This window comes from Triturus cristatus, chromosome 1_2 (assembly GCF_964204655.1).
Source record: "Triturus cristatus chromosome 1_2, aTriCri1.1, whole genome shotgun sequence".
In the NCBI taxonomy this organism is placed as follows: Eukaryota; Metazoa; Chordata; class Amphibia; order Caudata; family Salamandridae; genus Triturus; species Triturus cristatus.
Window position 1 is genome coordinate 851,128,478 of NC_140580.1, and position 22,801 is coordinate 851,151,278.

General features: G+C 42.8%; 1 protein-coding gene across 2 annotated transcripts in view; it reads right to left on the bottom strand.

Moving 5' to 3' along the window:
- The window catches only part of TMEM82 (transmembrane protein 82), an 87,368-nt gene that overhangs the window by 41,327 nt on the left and 23,240 nt on the right, over window positions 1-22,801 (bottom strand). For both annotated transcript variants that reach the window (XM_085609034.1, XM_085609033.1), the window contains exon 2: window positions 17,051-17,123. In XM_085609034.1, the coding sequence (XP_085465160.1) occupies window positions 17,051-17,123 (73 nt within the window). The remainder of the gene's footprint in view (window positions 1-17,050; window positions 17,124-22,801) is intronic.

Consider the following 22,801-nt stretch of genomic DNA (forward strand, 5'->3'; position numbering starts at 1 on the left):
TGTTTGGAGGTTGCTGACACTATTGTTAACCACAGCCTGGGAATCTTAGGTGTTAAAGAAACCTGGCTCAAAGATCTCTCACATCATGTGCTGCACCTCCTTGTCCTACAGCATTCCTCCATTCTCTGTTGTGACTGCAGGGGCAGTAGGTAGGAGATATTCATTAGGATTCGATTCCTTATGGAATTCTCAATGATCAATCCCACTCTCATTTCAATGCCTTTCTCTGCCAGGTTAAATGGTATCTATCATCCCCCAGGTGATAATAACCCATTTGTTGACAAATTCTTGGAGTATATTCTGAACCAACTGATAATCTTCAGTTCCACTATTTGTCTTGGGGACTTAAGTTTGCATTGGGTGATGCGAATGACATAGCTGATAATTTGCTCTGTGATCATTTTTGAAAATGAGCTCCTCCTTTACTGCCAAAACTTTGTACTCTAAAGGCTCCTTATGTGACCTGATTATTTCAAAGGATTTTCTGCTGCCGGTGATGACAGCATCTTAGTTAATTGGTCTGACCAACTGCTTATCTCTTTGAATAAAGGCTTTGCCCACTGAAAAACATTTGGTCATCAAAAAAGTAAACTGTAATTTTGAAACACACGAATTTTGAGTTTGGAGCACCAATAATATTGACATTGACACACATGCAAGTAGGGAGTAGTCTGAACCCCCCTCCCCCCTCCATTTGAACTAATCAAGACATCAATGGCCCCAAAAATAATCACAACATTTGCATGATGCACCTTCTTGGTGATTGGGCTGGTCTGAAACGTAAAATGAAAAGACTATAGCACTCTGCTCCCTGGTTCTTGAAGGAAATAAAACAGGAAGGACAATACCAGAGAAGAATAGAGAATATAGGGGCATATTAACAACAGCTAGCGATAATTATCGCTGGCCGTGCTTAGCGATAATTATATTATCGCAGGCTATCTCTGGTATTTATCGCCATGGTAGCGCGTTATTAACAAAGCGTTACTCCAGGGCGATAAAAATTCCAGAGATAGTGAGGTTATCGCCCTTTTGCAAGGAATATAGCTGGTTTTCCAGCGATGTTTCCTGCAAAAGGGCGATAACCTTGCTGATACGACCCACAGCATAATCCACCACCTATGTTAGGGATGGCTAAATCAGGATTTTAGCAGACGTTAGGATTCCAAAATCTAATGTGTGCTAAAATCATGTGGGCTGCCTTGTAAATATTGTGATGTAAACATCAGCGATATTTGCAACGTAGTCCATCTTGGGTACGCCCAGTAAAGCCCACTTTGCATCTCATTGGAGATACAAAGTGAGGCGTTGGCAAAAAGGGTGCTAACATGCGATTATGCATGTTAGCACCCTCTCGTAAATAGGGCGCTGGTTTTATCTACGCTTTTTTGGATTTGTAAGCCAAAAAAGTGGAGATAAAGCCCTTGTAAATATGCCCCATAGGGAGACATGTCTCCTTCTAATACGAACCAGCAAGGGGCTACCAGAAGAAGTTAAAAAAAAAACACATTTACACAATTACACATCAAAGTCCTCAAAAACCAAATCAGTATTGGATTATTCCAAGAATAGCTCAAAACCTCTCATTGAATTAGTTGGACAATCCAATAGCCCAACATCTGTTGGTACAGTTGATATCCTAGAATCCAAGAGTGGAGATTTTGTGAAGTTCTTCGCTATGAAGGTAAAGTCCATCAAACTCCTTCCTCCAACCTTTGAAATTGTAGTTGATTGCAAGGTAAACCCTACATTTCTAGCAACCTGGTCTCATTTTACTAAAATCTCTGAGTAAGAATTTACTGGAAATGATAACCAAAGTTAAGCCTTAAAACATTTTACTGATGCAGTGCCTAGAAACATTTGTAAGAAACTGCCTAACACATTCTACCCTACTGAACTGCTCTGGTGAATTAGTTGCGTGTCCCAAGTATATTTCATGGCAGTCTGGAAATTGGCCAATGTATTGCTTCGATGTAGACCGTACAGTGCAATGAGCAGCACAGAATTTGCCCAACTTTGGATTGTTCATGTTTTAGCAAATCCCCACTTTGGAGGAAACACTCAGTTGATTTAAATGACCATAACAATATCTACCGTATTTAGAGACTACGTTTCGTATGGAAGGTGATAAAAAGTTATTTAGGCTCGAAACTGTTTCATCACATCTAATCCAAGAATTTCAATAGGACATTCAATCATCCAGGGTTTAGACAGAATTAGAGCATTGATGCAGTTCTTCTACAAGTTGTTAATGAGGCTCTCCACCTTCTTGAATCTCAAAACTCAGATACTTGTGCTTCTAGACATATTGGCTGCCTCTGAACTGGTCAATCAGATCTCTTTGATCAACATAATGAAAGAATGACTGGGCATTGAAGTGTAGTGTTACACTGGTCCACCTCCTCTTTGTCTATCTGAATCCAAATGAATAAAATATGTAATTTATATCTAGTCAGTTTCAAAGAAGGGATCCATCAAAACTCCTTCGTATCACAAACACAGTTTTATCTTTATTTGGAACCACTTAGGCTAACCCTAGGAAATCTGGGTAACTTTGTAATCAATATGCTGATGACGCTCAGGTCTATATAAACATTGTATCCCTGAATGGCATTTTTCTGCTCTTCGACATCCTGGAAAACATCCGCAGATGAATTTGTAATCATCAATTGAACCTCGACCCACTCAAAAACAGAGTTTCTGCAAATCTCCTAAAAAGAAATCCAACTTGCCAGCTCAATTGTGGATTTATTCATCTACTCTCTTGGAGCATAAACTGGCTATTGTAGATAAAACCAAATCCCTAGGTTTATCCTCGACAACAGACTTACCCTGAAAGCACACATCTTTGCTATAGCCAAGAGCTCTTCTTACCAACTTTGGTTGCTTTTGGGGTAGGAGCATAGCCCTGGGTGGGGGTGTGGGGGGAGGTTTCTTTAGTAAATAGTTGGGTACAAGTGAAGTGTCTGTCGGATTTCACCTGGGATTTGTACATGCCCACACTGACAAAAACACACATGCTTTCTTTCTCTTCTATTTCTTGAAGGCCTTAAAATGCAATATTTTTCAAACTAATCAACTTTTTTAAGTACAAGTAACAATCCACATTCCTCTCTCGTTCCACTGCCCCTTACGCCCACCTCGTGTCATGCCTCTCATAAACTTTGTTTTAATAAGATGTACCAAACTCACAAAAAGAGCCCACGGGTCCTACCGGTAAATGTCCTGGGTGCGTGAGATGTGCTTACCATGCTAGAGGGGGGATCCCTTTTAAAGGACGGTTCCCCTCACACACCAAAGGTGTCATGCTTCATCATAGGGGTGCCTCCTTGCGTCAAGAGCCTAGTCGTGATGTGGGCAACAACCCCCTTGCTTCGAGGGGAGGAGCATAGGGATGTTTTGGTAAGAGAGGATGGTCCTAAAACCCTACGTGAGCACGGTGTGTTTAAGTTAAGGTGCAGTGCTATAGTGAATAGTGGTTGAAAACTGCCTACAAGGTTATTTTAAGACAAACTTTAATACATTTTAACCCACTACCCTGTGACAGGATTAAAAATGAATAGCTTGTGACATTAGAGACAGCTGCATCCGAAAATGATCAACATGTTTCGGCCTGCGTTTAATAAGATGTCCCAGCGTGATTGTTGGGAAATCTGAAGCTCTCACCCCCAATCATACTGACCAAGCTACTCCCCAGCTTTGGGGAGTTAACAGCCATAGTATAGGTACTTGTTCCATCAAGACTGGATTATGGGAATTGTCTTCTCACTGCTATGCCAAATGCTAATCTCACTGCCTTTGACCAATTACTCCTTTTTTGTTTTAATTTAAACACATTTTTTATTGAGCACTTAGTCATTTCAACTTGCACTGTCTTACAATTCTCATTTCGGTTAGATTTAAACTGTCTTGCAATTCACCCACTTCAATAAACATTATCATTACAACATGTATGTCTTGTCATTATTGCTTAGGTGACCCACTGCTACCTTGAGTACCCCATCCGCCCTACACCCCTGTTTTACCACACTAACCGTTCGTAGAATACAAAATTATTTTCACTCGCGCCTTGTCAAGGGCCATAATACAACTCAGACAAACGTCTCATATTAACTAATCAGCTAACCTCCCACCCCCCAGCCTTCCCTCCCCCAGGCGTGTTGTGCGCTGTAATCTTCCTGTTCACTCTAACAGTGAAGGATGCCCAGGTTCCCCCGAACTGTCATGTTATACCCTCGCTCCCGTGCACCTCTAGGGAGAGGGCCCATTCCCTTCCTCCCTTCTTCCCTCTGGCTCATCCCTGCAGCGTCAAGGATTAGGAGCTTCTGCTTCCTCCTCCTGGGTCCCCCTCTGTGGGATTTCTTCTGTCTCAATCTCTGGGTTCTTCTTTGACCGATTACTCCTGATCTTTTAACACCACAATAGTTTCCCATTAAGTAAGAGCACAATTTAAGATGGCCTCCATCTCACAAAGCCCTACCCATCTCATCACTCTCCTATGTGGCTGAGAAACTAAAAATCTCTTGTGGTCAACGAGGATTGCAGAATCACTTGTCCGCAAGCTGCGTCCTACACTAAAAAACATAAAGGTTGAGAAGTAAACATTAACTGGCAGTGTCATGAGAATTTGGGATTCAATTCCACTAGCCCTACGTACCACTTCCTATCTTGCAACTTTTAAGATGTAGCTTAAAATTCCCAGATTCAAAAGTATTTTGACTGAGGCTAAGAATCCTATATATTCCTCTAATATTCAAGCCCTAGCTGTCTCGTAACCACAGTTTGGCCCCCTCAGATACCCCCCCCCCCCCTTGCCATTACAACCCTCTCACTGCTTTCTGAGTGTTATAGCCCTTACTTTGGTTTATTTCACTCTTTGCCACTTCCTGGGTTTTTCCAAGATCACTTACTTTCTCTGATTTTCTGCACCTATCTGCTGATACCATCCAGTACTTCTCTTGCTTTCCCTTCACTATGTACGCTTTATGGATTTATTGAATGGTGCGCGAGATATCCTTTTACCAATTTACTTCTATGCCCTGTTCCTATCCCGTTGCTCATAATACCTGGTCTTGTTCGTCCTTTCTTTTCATCACATGTGTACATGTACTCAGTGCTTTAAATGGGAAAAAATAAGTGCAGGTACTCATTAATATGAGCTAGAGGTGTGGTGAGTGGGCGGGGCTAGGGGCGGGGCTTAGGGCAACATATGACGATACATAATGACTTCTATATCAGTTGCAGCAACTATGAAAAACACATGAGAAATGTGTTTATGTAACCAAAACAGGTTAACTCATTACACAAAATGAAACCCAAAAAGGATGATATGTTAACAGTTTATTGTTCTGTAATATTTGCTACTTCTTAATGCCATGCTGTTATGTGGCAAAATACTATATGCTCTCAAGCGTGCACACATACGCACACGCTCTATCTCTCCACATTCCCTCTAAAATCTACTGAGTGTCCTAATTCTCTCCCTTTTATCTCCACTTGCCTCTAATCTTCACCCAGCCTATAAACTTCTCACTAGTTCTGCTCCTCTTTTGCTTACTCTCCACAAGTCTTACATTTTCTCCCTGTTTTTTTTCCGTACTGGTCTCCTGTTCACCCCTCCATGCTGCACTCATCCCCTAAATTTGCCGTCTGGAAAATTAAAGTTAAGAAATGCACCAGATTTGACTTTACAGAAATGTGTGTTAAAATACAATTTCTGAGACAATTAATGATTTCAAAACTCAACCACCTCACGTCTTTACATTCATCCCTACTCCTTCCGAAGTTCCGTCCACAAAGAGAAGCAGCTCCTGTCCTGAACAAAAAGATGAAAAGAAAACCGGCTTTGACGAAGGCAGAGGATTTTGTTGGGCTGTCACTGCTTTAGAATGGCCAGTGCAATCAATATCCTGACTGACTGCCCGTCCCAACCCATTTACACACCTGATGGAGAGGGGCGGGGTGAGGCTAAAGCACTTTCAGCAGAATAGTCCTCGGGCACATGATCGACAGTGAAGGGTCTGTCTAGACCCTGCACTGTTAGTCACAGCGTGACGCACGGTAAGCCCTCTGCCCCCTGCAGGCTCAGGCCATTCACATGGGCGCTGCTGGAATCTCCAGCAGGGACTCAGCATGAGGCTTGGCGCTCTTACAAGCTCCTGAGAAGCAGAGCGGCATCTGCCCTGTGCTAGAGGAGATAAATAACCGAAGCCTGCAGTGCCATCTACTAGGGTACCGGTACTCTCCCTGGCGAATGAGAAGTGCCGGTACTGAGGGCCAGAAAATTCAGAAGTGCCGGTACTCAGTACTGGTGAGTACCGGCCCATTTAAAGCAGTGCATGTACTACTGTCGTCCCTATTTAATAATGTACCATGGACTGAGTCTAACTGCCCTACTCCTGTCTCACCTTACCTAACCTTGCTACTACCTTCACTACCTACTTCCTTTTATAATTAGTATATAGGTGCCTTTGTAACGACCGAAATGAGCAAACATCCTAATGTTTCGACACGCCACTTTATGCCTTTCGTAATTGACGTAACTAGCAACTGTTTGTTACTTTGTATCTCTAGTAATGAAACCTGCTTAACTGAAAAGCGCTCAAACACCTTTGAGTTATTTCCGCACTAAATAAAAATGCACAAATATATACATTTTTGGGCAAACTATGGTTCGTTCCTCTTTTTACCGGTTGAGTTAGCTTTGAAGCTTCATGAGCGCTAAGGAGATTGTTGCTCCACAAGTATTCCCACTCTTAGCCTGCAGGTGTCACTGTAACACCAGAACTTGCCTCTCCGACCACCAGCCACAGAATTTAAGATATTTCATTACGGAATACATGGCCCCAGTCCCCAGCAACACACAAACATGATATTCGAAAGGAAAACGCTATCTACGCTGCCATTTCTAATGTATCAAGCTTAAGAAATAAACTATTACAATGCTGGGAATGAGGCAGATGGATTGGTGTTACCCGTTTTTTATCATTAAGGGGCAGATTTACTAACATTTCCTGCAACACAGCTCAGCAAGCCAACTTGCTCTGCTGCGTTGCGTGAAAGGTAGTCATTAGAAATGTGCCATATTTACAAAGATATGGCGCATTTCTGTTGCATCCTAGCGCTGGTGCACTGTGTGCTACTTAGAGCGCAGACACTCTTTCACCATGGTGCAGGAGTGCCTGTGTTACAGTCAGGATGGTCTTGGGCAAGAAGGGACACCTTCCTGCACAAAAACAATCCTTAAAGGCATTTTCCTTGTTATAAGTCTGATGCAGAATTCATTACACATAGAAAAAAGAAACAACGAGGAGAAATAAAGATATTTCTCCTAGTTACGCCTGGGTCTGGGAGGCATACCACATTGATGCATTCCCAAGTATGCAACTCTTTTTGAATCTGTGAACGCGCCAAAATCCATGGGTGGAAGCATGGGCTCGACCATACTTCACCTATGGAGTGCATCCCTGACGCAAGGAAACGCAAGGCAGTGATATGTGTTGCCTTGAGTTACTACGAACTTACTAAACAACGCAGAGCCCATCAACCTGGCTGTGCGTGGCTTAGTAAATCCCAATAAAGGACTTGTGTTGCCTTATGACAATTTGCGTCGGGCAAGGAGAAGAGCAACACAAGCTTTTAGCCAATCTGTCCCTAGGTACAGATGCATGTTTAAAATATATATTTCCATTTCCCAAATGACTTTGTCGGTCAAATGAAAGATATCATTGGCTCCGGTATAACACAGTGAATTTTGTCTCGGACTAGTATGGCAACAAGACAAGCAACCTTTTCATCAAAAGCAAGAAAATCAACCACCTGTAGCAAGATAATAAAGTCTCACATGCCAGAGGGTGGGTAAACTTTGACCCTAAAAGAAATACAGAATCCACGTCCGTAAAAGGAGTGGAAAAACCCCATCTCACTTCAGGTTAGATAGCTTCCTCTAAAAAGTGAGAGTGAGAGAGAGGGAGAGAAACAGCAAATGAAACATGGAACAAGAGTGCGAGAGAAAGAGCAACAGAGAGAGGGAGATGGAGAGATAAGGAGGGGAAAGAGCAGGTGAGGGAGGGAGAACAGTGAGGACAGTGCAAGAAAGAAAGTGTTCAAAAGGAGAGAAAATAAGCCATAGAGAAAACACCACAACAAGAGAGGCGGAGCAAGGAAGAGTGACAGTGACACATTGTAAGAGAGGGAGACAGCAAGGATGGACAACACCCAAGAAAGAGAGAAGTTAGCTACTGTACTAAAACACATACAACACTGGCCACCATAAAAAACAACAAGCATTGACCTAGCCAATAGGGCTCGCCTTTGGGACCTTATAAGTAATTAGCCTTGCAGCACATTATCCTGGGTGCTACAACATCTACTATTACTTCACGTGTCACTGGTGCACTGCCACTCACACCCAAAGAGGGGCTTCCATCTCTATTTAATAAAAATATTATAAAGTCACTTCAAAATTCAAAAAGGTGCATCTCTTAAACAAAGAAGCTTTAACACCAATAGGCACATTAAAAGAAAAGTAGTCTGATGATAGTGGGAGCTTCAATTAACAATTGCTTCTAGTTTACCAACATTTTCATTCATGATACTGCACCAAAACTCACAGCTGGAAAGAAGCACAACCAAAGGTCACACCACTGTTCTGGTTAATGCCAAGTAGTCTTAAAAGTCCATAAAAAAACAAACAAACAAATAGACACGCTAAATTACCTATGTAACCACATTGAAAATATATTGCCTAGGCTTCTGCTGTAGCTGTTAAAATATGTAGCATTAGTGCAGATTTTTTCATTATCACAGAATTAGGGGAGAGGAGTTGGCCTAGCGGCTAGGGCGGTCGACCTCGAATCTGGGGAACTGGGTTCGAGTCTCGGCAATGACACTGAACATCCTGTGATTTTGGGCAAATCACTTAATCTCCTGTACCTAACAAAAATGAATGCTTTCTCATGGAACGCAACTGGTGCTCTGTAAAGCGCTCTGATACCCAATACCTTCGGGGTCAAGTTCACGCTATATAAAATAAAACTCTGTAAAAAAAAAAATACAATAAGATAGTAAAGTCATAACTTCATGAAAATCTATGAATTGTTTGTGCTAGTAAAGGGTTTATGGAAATTATGAAAACCAACCTCAAATATTTGTAGAAAAAAGTGCAGCAACTTTATTGTACGTTATTTCTGCAAAACTCTAAATGCAGAAGTAATGCACAGTGCAACATTATTACTTGCTACTCCTATATTTCCCCAATGCCATGCATGAAGAGCTCATCAAGTTCTGTTTTTTTGTCCACGTTCTGCAACATTTGGAGAAATGTTAAGTATTAGCCACATACTTTAAATCAGGTTTGAAACATTGTCATATAGCATCATCATAATCCTGACATTCGGAGCTGACAACAAAATACTAATACCATTATGGAATGAATCAAATGATATAACGAGCCCCATAGAAAGGCATTTCTGTATTAATTGCCTGAGAAAATACACGTAGATCTGTCCATCCAGAGTATACTTCCATATTTTGCTTTTAGTCGGCTGGTATGCCTGTTCACGCCCTCAAACTGCGGCTCTGTGTGCATTCTCACTCACACAGCATCATCGATGTAACCTAAATGGCTTTATATAAAGGAGATCAGAATCCACCTAGAGCGTGTCCGACTTCGGGCCGGACTGGGAATACAAACCAGCCCTGGCAATTCTGCCTGACCGGCCCTGGGGGGATGAGGGGGAATGGGGCATGGAGGGGTGCTAGCTAGAAGCAGCACTGCTGCCACTTTTGCTATAGGGTGGTGCTAGCGAGAAGTAAAACCATCCCTCAGTAATAACAGCCCCCACTGCTTCAAAACCGGCACCCACCTTCCAGCCCACCGGGAAAACACCCGGTGCCTGCTACGGCCAGTCCAGCCTTGGTTCGACTGAAGTGGACGCCATAGAGCACAAAACTGAAAGGACTGAATTTTTGGGGACATGTGAACGGGACCTTCAGAGCGTTCTAACCTAGGCATGGCAGGTTGCTAAACAGCATATTTGCACTGAAGGATACAGCAGAGAAGTATTGTAATTCAAGACATCCCTGCCACGCTGGTCTATAAACTCATCAGATGGATGACATGACCGAGGAGACTTGCACGTATTAAGCAAATCATCCCCACCCTCTCTGTGATACGTATTATATCCTATGTGTGTACAACAATTAGGAAGGACTCAGGGCTTTTGGTCACCCCAAACTGTGCGCACATGAGAACAGCACGACCTGACCCCATTTTAGGGGTCAGAAGTCAATACAAAGATACCACAACTGACTGCTTGTTTAATCTCCAGTGATTGAGGTAGGTTGGAGTGGAGTAAGGTAGTTTGGGGTGGAGTGTAGATTGAAGTGAAGCAGAATGGAGTAGATTGGAGTGGGGTAGATTGGGGTGGAGTGGGATGAATTGAGGTCAATTGGTGTCGATTGGGTTAGAGTGGGGTAGACTGCAGTGGAGTGTGCAATTTGGAGTAGATAGAGTGGATTGCAGTGGGATAGATTGGGGTAGATTGGATTGGGAAGATTGTGGTTAGATTGGAGTGGTGTAGATTGAGGTAGATGTGAATGGGGTAGATTGAAGTGGAGAGGAGATTGGAGTGGAGGGTAGATTGGAGTGAAATGGGGCAGATTACAGTGGAGGGGGTAGATTGGAGTGGAGTCGGTGGATTTGGGAAGATTGAAGTGGAGTGGGTTAGATTGGGCTGGAGTCGACTGGGGTAGACTGTGGTAGAGTGGGGTATATTTGGGGTAGAGTGGAATAGGTCAGATTGGAGTGAAGTGGGGTAGATTGGAGAGTACTGGAGTGGGGTAGATTGGAGTGGATTGGGGTAGGTTGGGGTAGATTGGACTGGAGTAGATTGGAATGGGGTAGATTGGGATGGAATAGACTGAAGTGAAGTGGGATAGAGTGGGGTACACTCTAGTGAGGTAGACTGGAGTGGGGTAGAGTTGGGTGGGGTGGATTCAGGTAGATAGGGGTAGGTTGGAGTGCAGTAAGGTAAATTGGGGTGCAGTGGGATAGACTGGGGTAGAGTGGAGTAGATTGGAGTGGGGTAGATTGGAGAACACTGGAGTGGGGTACATTGGATTCGGGTAGAGTGTGGTGGGGTACATTGGACTGGGGTAGATGGGGGTGGAGTGGGGTGGAATTGGGTTAGATTGAAATAGAGTGGGGTATATTGGGGTAGACTGCAGTGGAGTGGGAAGACCGGGGTAGAGTGGAGCATATTGGGAAGATTGCAGTGGGGTAGATTGGAGAAGTCTGGAGTGCGGTAGATTGAAGTGGAGTGTGGTAGAATGGAGTGGAGTCAGGTGGATTTGGGTAAATTAGAGTGGGTGGGGTAGCTTGGGGCAGACTGAAGTGGAGTGGGATAGATTGAAGTAGAGTGGGGTAGATTGGAGTGAAGTGGGTTACATTGGAGTGGATTGGAGTGGGGTAGACTGGAGTGGGGTAGATTGGGGTAGGGTGGAGTGGGTTAGAGTGGAGTGGGGTAGATTGAATGGAGTGATGTAGAGTGGAGTGGAGTAGAGTGGAGTAGGGTAGAGTGGACTAGGATAGAGTGGGGTAGATAGGAGTGGAATGAGGTAGATTGGAGTGGTATCGTTTGGGGTTCAGTGGAGTGGGGCATATTGGGGTATACTGGAGTGGAATAGATAGGAGTGGAGTACATTTTGGTAAAGTGGAGTGGATTTGGGTAGATTGGAGTAGGGTAGATTGGGGTAGAGTGGAGTGGTGTAGATTGGAGGAAAGTGGGGTAGATAGGAGTAGAGTGGATTACATTGGAGTGGAGTAGGGTAGATTGAATGGAGTGAGGTAGCTTGAGTGGAGTGGGATAGATTGGAGTGGAAAGAGTGGGGTGGGGTTGATTGGGGCAGATTGGAGTGGGGAACACAGGAGTGGAGTAGATTTGGGTGGAGTGGAATGGGGTATTTTGGGGTAGACTGGAGTGGGGTAGATTGGTGTATACTGGAGTGGGGTGGAGTGAAGTGGGGTGGAGTGGGTTGTGGGATTGAGGTGGATTGGAGTGGGGTAGATTGGAGTGAAATAAACTGGGGTAGATTGAGGTGGATTGTAGTGGGGTAGAGTTTGGTAGATTGAAGTGAGGTGGGGTAGATTGGGATAAACTGGAGTAGAGTGTGGTAGATTGGAGTACAGTGAGGTAGATTGCAGTGGAGTGAGGTATATTAGGGTAGATTGTAGTGAAGTGGAGTGGATTTGGGTAGTTTGGGGTGGAGTAGATTGGAGTGGAGCAGACTGGAGTGAGGTAGAGTGAAATGGGGTAGATTGGAGTGGGATGAGTGGAGGGGTGTGGAGTAGAGTGGTGTATCAAGGAGTGGAGTTGAGTGGAGTGGCGTAGAGTGGGGTGTCAGAGTGTCTTAGAATGGAGGACCATAGAGTGGAGTGGCATGTCTTAGAGTGGAGTGGCATGTCTTAGAGTGGAGTGGCGGGATGTAGTGTCATAGAATGGAATGGCTTGTTGTAGAGTGGAGATCGTGTGGTAGAGTGAAGTGGTGTGGCGTAGAGTGGAGGGGCATAGAGTGGAGTAGAGTGTTGTAGATTGGAGTGGTGTAGATTGAAGTGGTGTAGATTGGAGCGGTGTAGAGTGGAGTGGCGTAGTGTGGAGTATGAATGGTGTGGTACAGCACTGCCATTACAGACAACACATTTTTCAGTTGAAATGACCATTTCATTTGCACAGACATACAGTTTTATTGCACACAAATAATAATCTGTGGAAATGTCATAACCTAGTGCATTAATGTGTTTTGATCAAATTCAAATATTTGTTTCCAACACACTTCAGAATTCTGACATATTCTGAAATATCAGCACAGCTTACTCTGTTGTATGCTATAAAAAAGCCTTTCGTTTCACAATAAGATTGTGACTGACATGAATTCTCTCACTTTGAAGCTAGCGTAAGAAAAGTAAACACCCATGGCCCTCATGTACAAAAATTCAATGTAAGAAATCATATAATTGCAAAAGATAATGATTCACAAGCTTTTATTCCTTAAATGTAATGTAGAAAATGAATTTGTTAGAAGTGGTCGCATTTGTGCACTTACTTCTAACAAATACATTAATATTTTTAGAACCAACCTATGTATTAATAGGCTGGTTCTAAAAATACCGATTCATAGAAGGTCGTAATTCGACCTACCTCATTAATTTGTATTAGGTAGGTTGTACGTTGCGACCCACTACGAATGGCTACATTCTCAAACATGGCACCCTGCTGGGGTCAGCAAACCATAATGCCTGTGATTGCCTTTAAATAAAGCAACGTTTCTTTTTTTAATGCAGCCCGTTTTCCTTAAAGGAAAACGGAATTTATTTAAAAATAGAAAAAGGAGAGAAATGAGCGATGAAGACTACCAAGAAGCACTGGCGTCCCTCCGGGAGGTGGCAGTAGGTTCTCGATTCTGATTAATACAACTAAAGGTCTTGTATAGAACATACTACATGAGTACGACACTAGCCAAAATGGGCGTCTCTGATTCTTCACTCTGCCCCAAGAAATGTGGTCAAGTGGGAACTTTTATGCGTCAGTGGTGGGATTGCCCGATTATTCAAAACTACTGGGATAAAATAACAGGGAGAATGTTGACACCGTGTGGTAAACAAGTAACGGTTTTGCCTCGATGGGGTTTCCTTAATGTCTGGGACAACAACTACTTCACATCCAAAGAAAGAACCTGGATCGCCCTGGGTTGTATGGTGGCGAAACGCAATATTGCACAGACGTGGAAGGGGGTGGCCGGGCCTAGACTCCGAAGATAGGAAAATGACATGGACTGGTGCATGCAGGCTGAAAGAGTGATTTACGAGGGAAGAGGTTGTCCTCAAAAGTGGACTTGGAACAAAAGCAGAGGAATGTTATGTATGCCGTTTGAGGATTCGACCTTACACGGGGAACAATGAGAGTGGGGAAATTTTACACATGCTACTGATAACTTTGTACATATTGTAACGGATGCGTACCCTGCACTGTGAAAGAGTTGTATTTGTTAACATGTGCTGTAACAATGTGTCATTAACAATAGTTGCTTTGCTTCCAACTTTAAATAAAAAAGAATTATAAAAAATAAAATAGAAAAAGGAAAATGTCTCATGGACCACTGCCAGCTCATAGAAAACTATTTTTGTGAACATTCACAAAGGGTAGGGGTCCCAAAGGGACCTCTTCCTATCTGCAAATGGTTTTACCACCCCTTTTTAGGAGGTGGTAAAATATTAATGTTTTGCGACCTGATTTTGGTCACAAAATATTAATACATAGCTTAAAGATTTGATATCTGGAAGAGGCGCCCTTCACACGCCCCTTCCAAATATACAACTCAGTATTTATTCTCAAACACAATCAGCGATCTGATAACATTCAGTAACGTTACCAAATTGCTATTTGGGTTTGGTGAATAAAAAAAATTCAGTTTTGCTGTCAGAAAGGCTCTGATTTTACAATTTGGAGCTTAATGCCCTTAAAGTGGTTTTGTACACCTAGGGCCCAAGCTTGGAAGACAGAGCCTGACATTTGACCTTTGTATTTGAATGCAAAGCAAATATGAGAAGATAACAAGATTTAAAGGCCTGTTTACAGAAAGCGAGCCCTCAGAACGATACAGTAAACAGGCAATTCTCCATGGAGGAGTGAACTCAAGCTGAACAGCTTAAATCAAATAAAGCCAGCATATAGAAAGCAACTGTGAGTTACAAACAACTAAGCCAACAGTAAACAGTAGGCAGAATGCATTCCCAGGGAAGCTTTCAGAATGCCCACAAGAAGGAGTTAGCAAACCAGACAGCTGCGCTGTCTGCTAGGCTTTGACCTAATGAGGTACAAGAGATTAGGTATCGCTTGTTTGCAGGAGTATGACTTTCAAAGGAGAGCTTGTGATCTTGAACTGAGTTGTGGAAAGTTTGCAGAATTAAAGTATTAGAGATTAAGGCAAATAAACATGCGATTTACAGAAGGTTGTTCTCAGAGAGACGGCTAGCAGAGGATGCAAGTAATTGCACAGATTTGATCACAGATCACAAAACGAGCACCCTAACTGCTTCAACACTCTTTCCAATATAAATACCACACAAAGAACTTTGGAAAGGAGGCAGTGTTTGACTACAAGATATGCCCCCATGAAGCACTTCCCTGGGATCACATCCACCGCACAACCCCACCAATAGTTCAAGCACAGAAAAAGGATGGGCAGTTCTGATCCGAGGAGAACGATAATAGAGTATACCAAGACCCATGTTTCCACCCGCAATGAACATTCAACTAGGGCAAATGAGGAGCAGGTATTACTGAGACCAAGGCTTCCACATAACAATGGCACATGATGATTCGGTACTACTGAGCCAAGGCTTCCACATAACAATGGCACATGATGATTCGGTACTACTGAGCCAAGGCTTCCACCTTAACAGTGGCACATGATGATCAGGTACTACCGAGAGAGACCAATGATTCCACCTGGAATGACTAGATAATTACCCGAGGCACTTTACGAGCATGTACTACAGAAACACATGATGAATAGATACCGGAGGCAAATGATGAGCAGGTACTACTGAGACTCGAGATTAGACCCCTGATGAATAGACACTCACCTGAGGCACATGATAAGCAGGTACCACTGAGATCCATGATTCCACCTGTAATGAATAGATACTCACCTGAGGCACATGAAGAGCATGTACCACTGAGATCCATGATTCCACCTGTAATGAATAGATACTCACCTGAGGCACATGGTGAGCAGGTACTACTGAGGCTCATGATTAGACTCATTATGAATAGATACTTGTGGCACATGATGAGCAGGTACTACCTAGACTCACGTTTAGACAAATCATGAATAGATTTTAATTGAGGCCCATAATGATTAAGTACTTCTATGGCCAAGGCTTTCCTTATATTGATCAGATCCTTACCTAAGGCATATTATGAACAATTGCCATTGAGACCCATAATTCTGCCTTAACAATGGCACATGATGATCAGATACTTCTGAGACCCATGATTCCACCTGAAATTATTAGATACTTACCTGAGGCACATGATGAGCATGTACTACTGAGATTCATGAAAATACTCTTGAGTAATAGATACCTGAGGCACAAGATAAGCCGGTACTACTGAGATTTAAGATTAGACTCCTGATGAATAGATACTCACCTGAGGCGCATGATTCCAACAGTATTGAACAGATACTCACCTGAGGCACTAGATGAGCAGGTACTACTGAGACCAAGGCTTTCACTTGTAAAGAACTGATTCTTACCTGAGGCAAATGCTGAGAAAGTGCTACTGAGACCCATGCTTCCACCTAAACAATGGCACACGATGACCAGGTACGACTGAGACCCATGATTATACCCTTAATCAATAAATACTTATCTGAGGCACATGATGATCAGGTACTAATGAGACCCATGATTCCAACCATAATAAGTAGATATTCACCTATTGATGAGTAGGTACTACTGTGACCAAGGCTTTCACCTGTAATGAACCCATTCATACCTGAGGCACATGATGAGCAAGTGCTACTGAGACCCGTGCTTCCACCTTAGCAATGGCACATAATGACCAGACACTAAGGAGACCCCTGATTCCATCTGTAATGAATAGATACTCACCTATATGTACTACTAAGGTTTAGGAATAGACTTATGATGAATAGATGCCGGACGCACATGATGAGCAAGTACCACGAGACTCAAGATTAGACCCCGGGTGAATAGACACTCGTATGAGGCACATGATGATGAGGTACTACTGACACCCATGGTTGCAACTGTAATGAACAGATACTTACCTAAGACACAGGATGAGCATCTGCTACTGAGATTCATGAACAGACTCATGATAAATAATACCTGAGGCACATGATGAGCAGATTCTACTAAGACTCAAGATTAGACCATTGATGAATAAATACTCCCATGAGGCACACGATGAGAAGGTACTACTGAGACCCATGTTTAAACACGTGCAGAATGGATACTCACTTTAGGCACATGATGAGCAGATACACCTTCATGAAGCTACACAGGATTGAGACAGCACAGGCAGCCACTAGACCTGAGGAAACAAATGGTGGAGAGTTGAACACCTTCTCATGTACACCAACGAATCTATGGCAACACTCCCCTGCCCCCATATGACCTCCTCTTGTCAATAATATAGATTTTGTAATATTTAATGATGCCTGCTTTGAACATACAGCCCAAACCCGGAAATTAAGTGCAATTAGACCTTGGCAAAGATGCACTTTGTATAGACTATTTTGTGGGACTCATCCCAGGGATGCAGTGGTCAGGATAATAGTGTGTTTCCAGTTACTGCTGGCCTGTCTATCCCCCATCCTTTCCTAATGAGGATTACCACGTCCTTTCTCCTTTTGAGGGCAGGAGTAGAATGTGTGAGTGCCTGTGGGAGTGGAATGTCCCATTGTGCATGAATCTGCCTGCCTGGCAGCACTGAAAGTATGGTCCTGCCTAGGGTCCCCAGATGTCTCCATGTCAACATGACACAGTGACTCTAGTGGTGGGCTTTCAATTGACAAATCAGTGCATTCTGGGAGCTGTGGGATTAGTGTGATTCAATTGACCCAAGAGGAATAACATAGCTGAAATCAATGATTTTAAAAGAAAACCAAAGGCGGTGGAAAAAAGGAGGTGTTGAGGAAACATGGAATTTTCTGCTAACCCAAGCCTTACCCCTTATTTGTAAAACATGACCCAGGACCCTCATTTGTTAATAGAGAGTGTACTATAGAATTGCAGTTATCTGTTATCGGTCTGTCTGTTGGGTACAGATGTTGGTACTAATTCACTGCCCATCCCAAAGTTTCAGTGGTGAAAGAGAAATATCAATGAAAGCCACGTTGGACATAATTAACCCATGACTGCGCTAATATCTAATGGCAGAGCTTCCGAATATACACACGTTGGAAGTGCTGTTTGGCTTCTGGTTCTAGTAAGTGATGACACTGAAAGAGGTCTCATTTTGGAATGAGTTGTTGAAATGGGCAGAGTAGATCTTTGATAAGAAATCACATAGATCTTGTATATTGATCTTATTACATTATTTTGGTACTAAAAATCAGTTTTATACATAGCCAGATTTCGTGAGCCATTTGGGCTCTAACGGTGGCTAGAAAGCAAATATTGAGAGTAAGGTAGCCGGATTCTGTTCCCATAGTTAAAAGCTGGAATTTAAGGAATTTCCCTTACATCAAAATTACAGAAAGTATTTTATTTTTAAAAAATTGACTCGTTATTTAAATGTGAAGGAATCTAGTTGCATTTCAATCACATATGATTGGAGCTGATAAACAGAAAAATCTTTTTTTTTCTTGTTAGATCTTTTTCCTTTCTCTCTTCTTCTGATGTTCATGTTGCCCTATGTTGTTTTTTCATCTGGAATATGATGCCTTTTGTTTGTATACATCCATGGTTCCCAAAGTGTGCGCCGCGGCACCCCGGTGCGCCGTAATGAGGAGCCAGGGGCGCCGCGACCACAATGTGACAATGTGAACTCACCCGCAAAAACTGGGGACATGGTTTGTCCCAAGAGGCGCACTGCCGCCATGCGTGCGTACGTATATGCGTCGTATGCAGTCTCCATTACTCATACGCAGCTCGGTCGTTTGCAAGACGTTAATGCTGCCGTCTTCTGCCGCCCGCCGTCTTCTGCCGCCCGCCGTCTTCTTGTAGGACCCTCTTCCAACATCAGGTAAGTGAAGTTGTTGGGACTGTCTTGGGAGGGATTCCTGTGGGTCCTGTTAAGACTTATTTGTTTCTTTAATGCGTTTTTGTATAGCGCGGACTTTACCCGAAGCGAAGGTGTCAGAGAGCTTCACAATAGATAGGGACGTAAATCTGCATCGGGCCACGCGTGCGAATGAACTTGGCGGTCTCATCTCATTCCTTAATTAATTTATTAGCAGTAAAATTCAGTGTTTTTTAATCTTTGCCTGCTGTGGAAGCTGTCTAGGGATAGAAGCAGGTGAAGAGAAATGTTCCGCAAAAGCCTGCAGCCTTCCCACCTCAAGTGAAGCATTGTTCGCTCCCACATGCAGATGCACGGATACGCGACATATCCGTACCAATTAACCTTTCACGACTCAAGCGAAGTATCCTGGACTAAATGGAATATTCTCCCATTGCACCTTTAATGATCCCTTTCAGTTGACTTTTGTTAAAAGCCATTCTTATTCAATGTGGGAGCTGAACCCACCTCCATACAGTATATCCAAATGTCCTTTTTCAAGACACTCCATTCATTCTGCTGCTCTGATTACAACGCTGGCCATTTTTCAATTCTTCTGTCGTTTCTTTTCTTCTCTACTCACACGCCTTCAAGACTCAACTCTAAAGGTTTGCAAGAAAGACTTAGAACGAATTGATAGCACATATTCTTCTGAAACATGAAACTGAAGACAGAAACCAATTGTTCTGTAAAGGCACATTACCTTTTTTTTTACCTTGGATTTTCACTTTTGAACGTCAGGTTTGATGACCATTTCAGCATGATGCCCTTGCTTTACCAAGAACAGCTCTTATATTTTTTCATTTTTGAGCATGGTGAAATAAAAACAAAAACAAGGTTGGTCCTTTGCTCTTCATTTCCTTCCCATTAGTTGTGTTTCACTGTAAGTTACTGCTAAGGCGTTTTATTGGACTCTCTTTTAAATATAGAAACTAATGTCTACCAAGGGACACTGGAGAAAGCGAGCCCAAGGCAGGTCTAATTTCTCAAAATGAAGGCTCTTTATTATGTAACAGGCATATACCTGACAGGGGAACAAAGGTTTCAATTTATGCACTGTAGAAAGGCTCACTTCCATGCAAGTTGCACTGCTTGAAAGCGAGAATGTTATTGCAGTTTGAAATAAATTCAATATCTATTTAAAGCTGATGTCAGTTATGGTCATATTTTAAAACAAATTATAGCAATGCATTTTCAGAAAGTTAGTTTAGACAGATCTTTGTAGGTATATCCAGTGGATCCAGCTACATAAGCCACATTATAGAAATATTTTAACTATACGAATTCTGTTTACACTTAGGGCTAGGCAAAGTAAAGATACAAAGGAGAACAATTACAAGTGAGCCTGTTACAAAAACGAACGTTACGTTACATGAGGCAATAGTTACAATTGTGCAAGTATCAAGAGCAAATAAAATACTAGAGGTAGCAAACGATACGATATAAAAGGAAAAAGTGACGTGTGCAGGCCTTTTATTTATGTGTTCAAAAAACCTGCAATAATAAAAGACATTGTCATTTACAATACCAATAGGTCAGTGGTTCCCAAAGTGTCCCTGCCTAGTCCTGCTGGCCCTGCCTGCCTCTCTGTCCCGGCCTCGCCCTTTTGACCCCAGCTGCTGCTGCACTAAATCAGAGACCCACATCTGCTTCTCTCTTTTAGCCTTCTTTTTCACCTCTGTCTCTTGCGATTTGCACCTCTTTTCAGTTTTGCCTTTCTGTGCCTTTGGCTTTTCCTCTCGCCACCTTCACCTTTTGCCCCTTTTGTCACCTTTAAGGCCGTGGTTCCCAAACTGTGATCGACATTTCACCAGCATTATTTTTACTGTAAAAACGACGCACGTTAAAAATCTGACATAAAATGTAAGCCAAGCCAATGACTTCTCTCAGAGAGAAGAAGGCCTTGGCTTGGCTTACATTTTATGTCCGATTTTTAACGTGTGCCGTTTTTACAGTAAAAATAATGCTGGTGATACTGGTGTAAAATGTAGGTTGGGCAGAAGATTTGGCAAGACTAACCTCTGCTTTTAGTACCCACAAATATCTCTCTCATTTGAGTGTATGGTAGAATCACGATGGAACTGGCAAAATGAATTTTGCTTGGTGATCTGCATGGTAAATGTTCTGTGCAGCAGGCATATCAACCCTCTGCACTACCTAACCAAGAATAACAACTTTGAGTCAAAACTTCTATTAGGCAAAACTCTGATCTCGCCTGGGAGAACATTAATCACCGTAGCTTTATTGACATTTTAATTGCTGCCTGGAGACTGCTAGAGGCCAGAAACGGGGCAGCAGGTGCATTTACGCCCCTGTGCGAAGTCAGCACCCGGTGTGGTGGCACCGGTCGCACCTCCCTAGAGCCGGCCCTGCCTTCACTTTTATGAGTGACGCTATGAAATGTATTAAATGCATCTGAGAGAGAGTGGTTATGGAGACTGTTGAAGGGTAGTAGGGAGGGCATCCGTGTCGGAGGTGGTCATTGTGAGGGGGAGCGCCAAAAAACATTGGCACGGGGCACCACCAGTTCTAAAGCCGGTCCACCCAGGAATCCAGCACTGTTTGAACTAAGTCAGAGTTGCTCATGTTTTCTATTGTTGGTTGCAACCGCTGCACTAAATTGCAGAAAACTTTCCATTTGCCATTTTATTTGACCTTAGATTTCGTGTAAAAACTGAATGCTCTTTCTGTCTGTGCGGGGTGCCAATAAGAATAATAAGTCCAAATGGTCACCATCATCATGGGCTACTATAGCAAAATAACAGAAATAACAGATCCATCATTAGGCAGAGAATAACTTTAGTTCTACTTCTACTTGTCTTACCTGGATGTTTTGTACTTCAGGCTTATTATTCCGTGGAGACTGTGGATGAGACCCGCAAGAAACCTGAAAATACTTCAGCAAAGGAAAAGAAAAGACGGCCAGGAACTTTACAGATAGAAAGACCTTTCTTTATGTATTTTGTATATTCTTCTCAATCCGAATAATTACGACGAGAGGAACTGATTCCCATCTTTCTGATTGACAATGAAGAGATTTCTAATGTCAAGTTCGTCTGAGCAAAGTGAAGTTGCAGGTTCTCCTGACAAAAAAGAGGACGGGAAACGAAAGGCCAAGTACAGAAAGTACGATGACAGGTATTTGGATTATGGTTTCACGTGTGTCCAGGTTAATAACGAGGACCGTCCTCAATGTGCAATCTGTTTGAAAGTTTTGGCTCTGGAATCCATGCTTCCAAGTAAACTTAAGCGACATCTTGAAAGTCTTCACCCAAATGTGGTCGGAAAGCCAAGGGAATTTTTTGTAAGAAAAGTTGCAGAAGCCAAACTACAAAAGTCCACTTTCTCAAAACAAACCAAAATTAATAGTAACGCCCTCCTGTCTTCATATAAAGTGGCCTATCTAGTTGCACAGAGTAAAAAACCCCACACAATTGCAGAAGAGCTGATCTTGCCTGCTGCTGTTGAGATGGTAACAATCATGCTCGGCGATGATGCGGGTAAACAGCTGCTGAAAGTGCCTCTTTCTAATAATACCATCAGCCGGAGGATAAATGATATGGCTGAAGATATTAACGAGCAGCTCATCTGTAATCTAAGAGGCAAAGACTTTGCACTCCGGCTGGATGAGGCAACAGACAACCACAAAGACACCCACCTTATTTGCTATGTCAGGTTTCTATACGAAAAACAAATTGTTGAGGATTTGTTGTTCTGTAAAGAAATCAAAGGTGGAACTACAGGCCAAGACTTGTATGCGGTTGTGGATGATTTTATGCAACAGAATCAAATTGACTGGGAGAGATGTGTTGGAGTTTGTACAGATGGGGGCCGTTCCATGGCAGGATGCTACCAAGGACTTCAAGCTCGCATACGATCTAAAGCTCCTAATGCTGTTTGGACACACTGCATAATTCACAGAGAAGCACTGGCAGCAGGAAACCTCAGTGAAGAACTGCATGGTATTCTGAAAATTGTCATCAGAG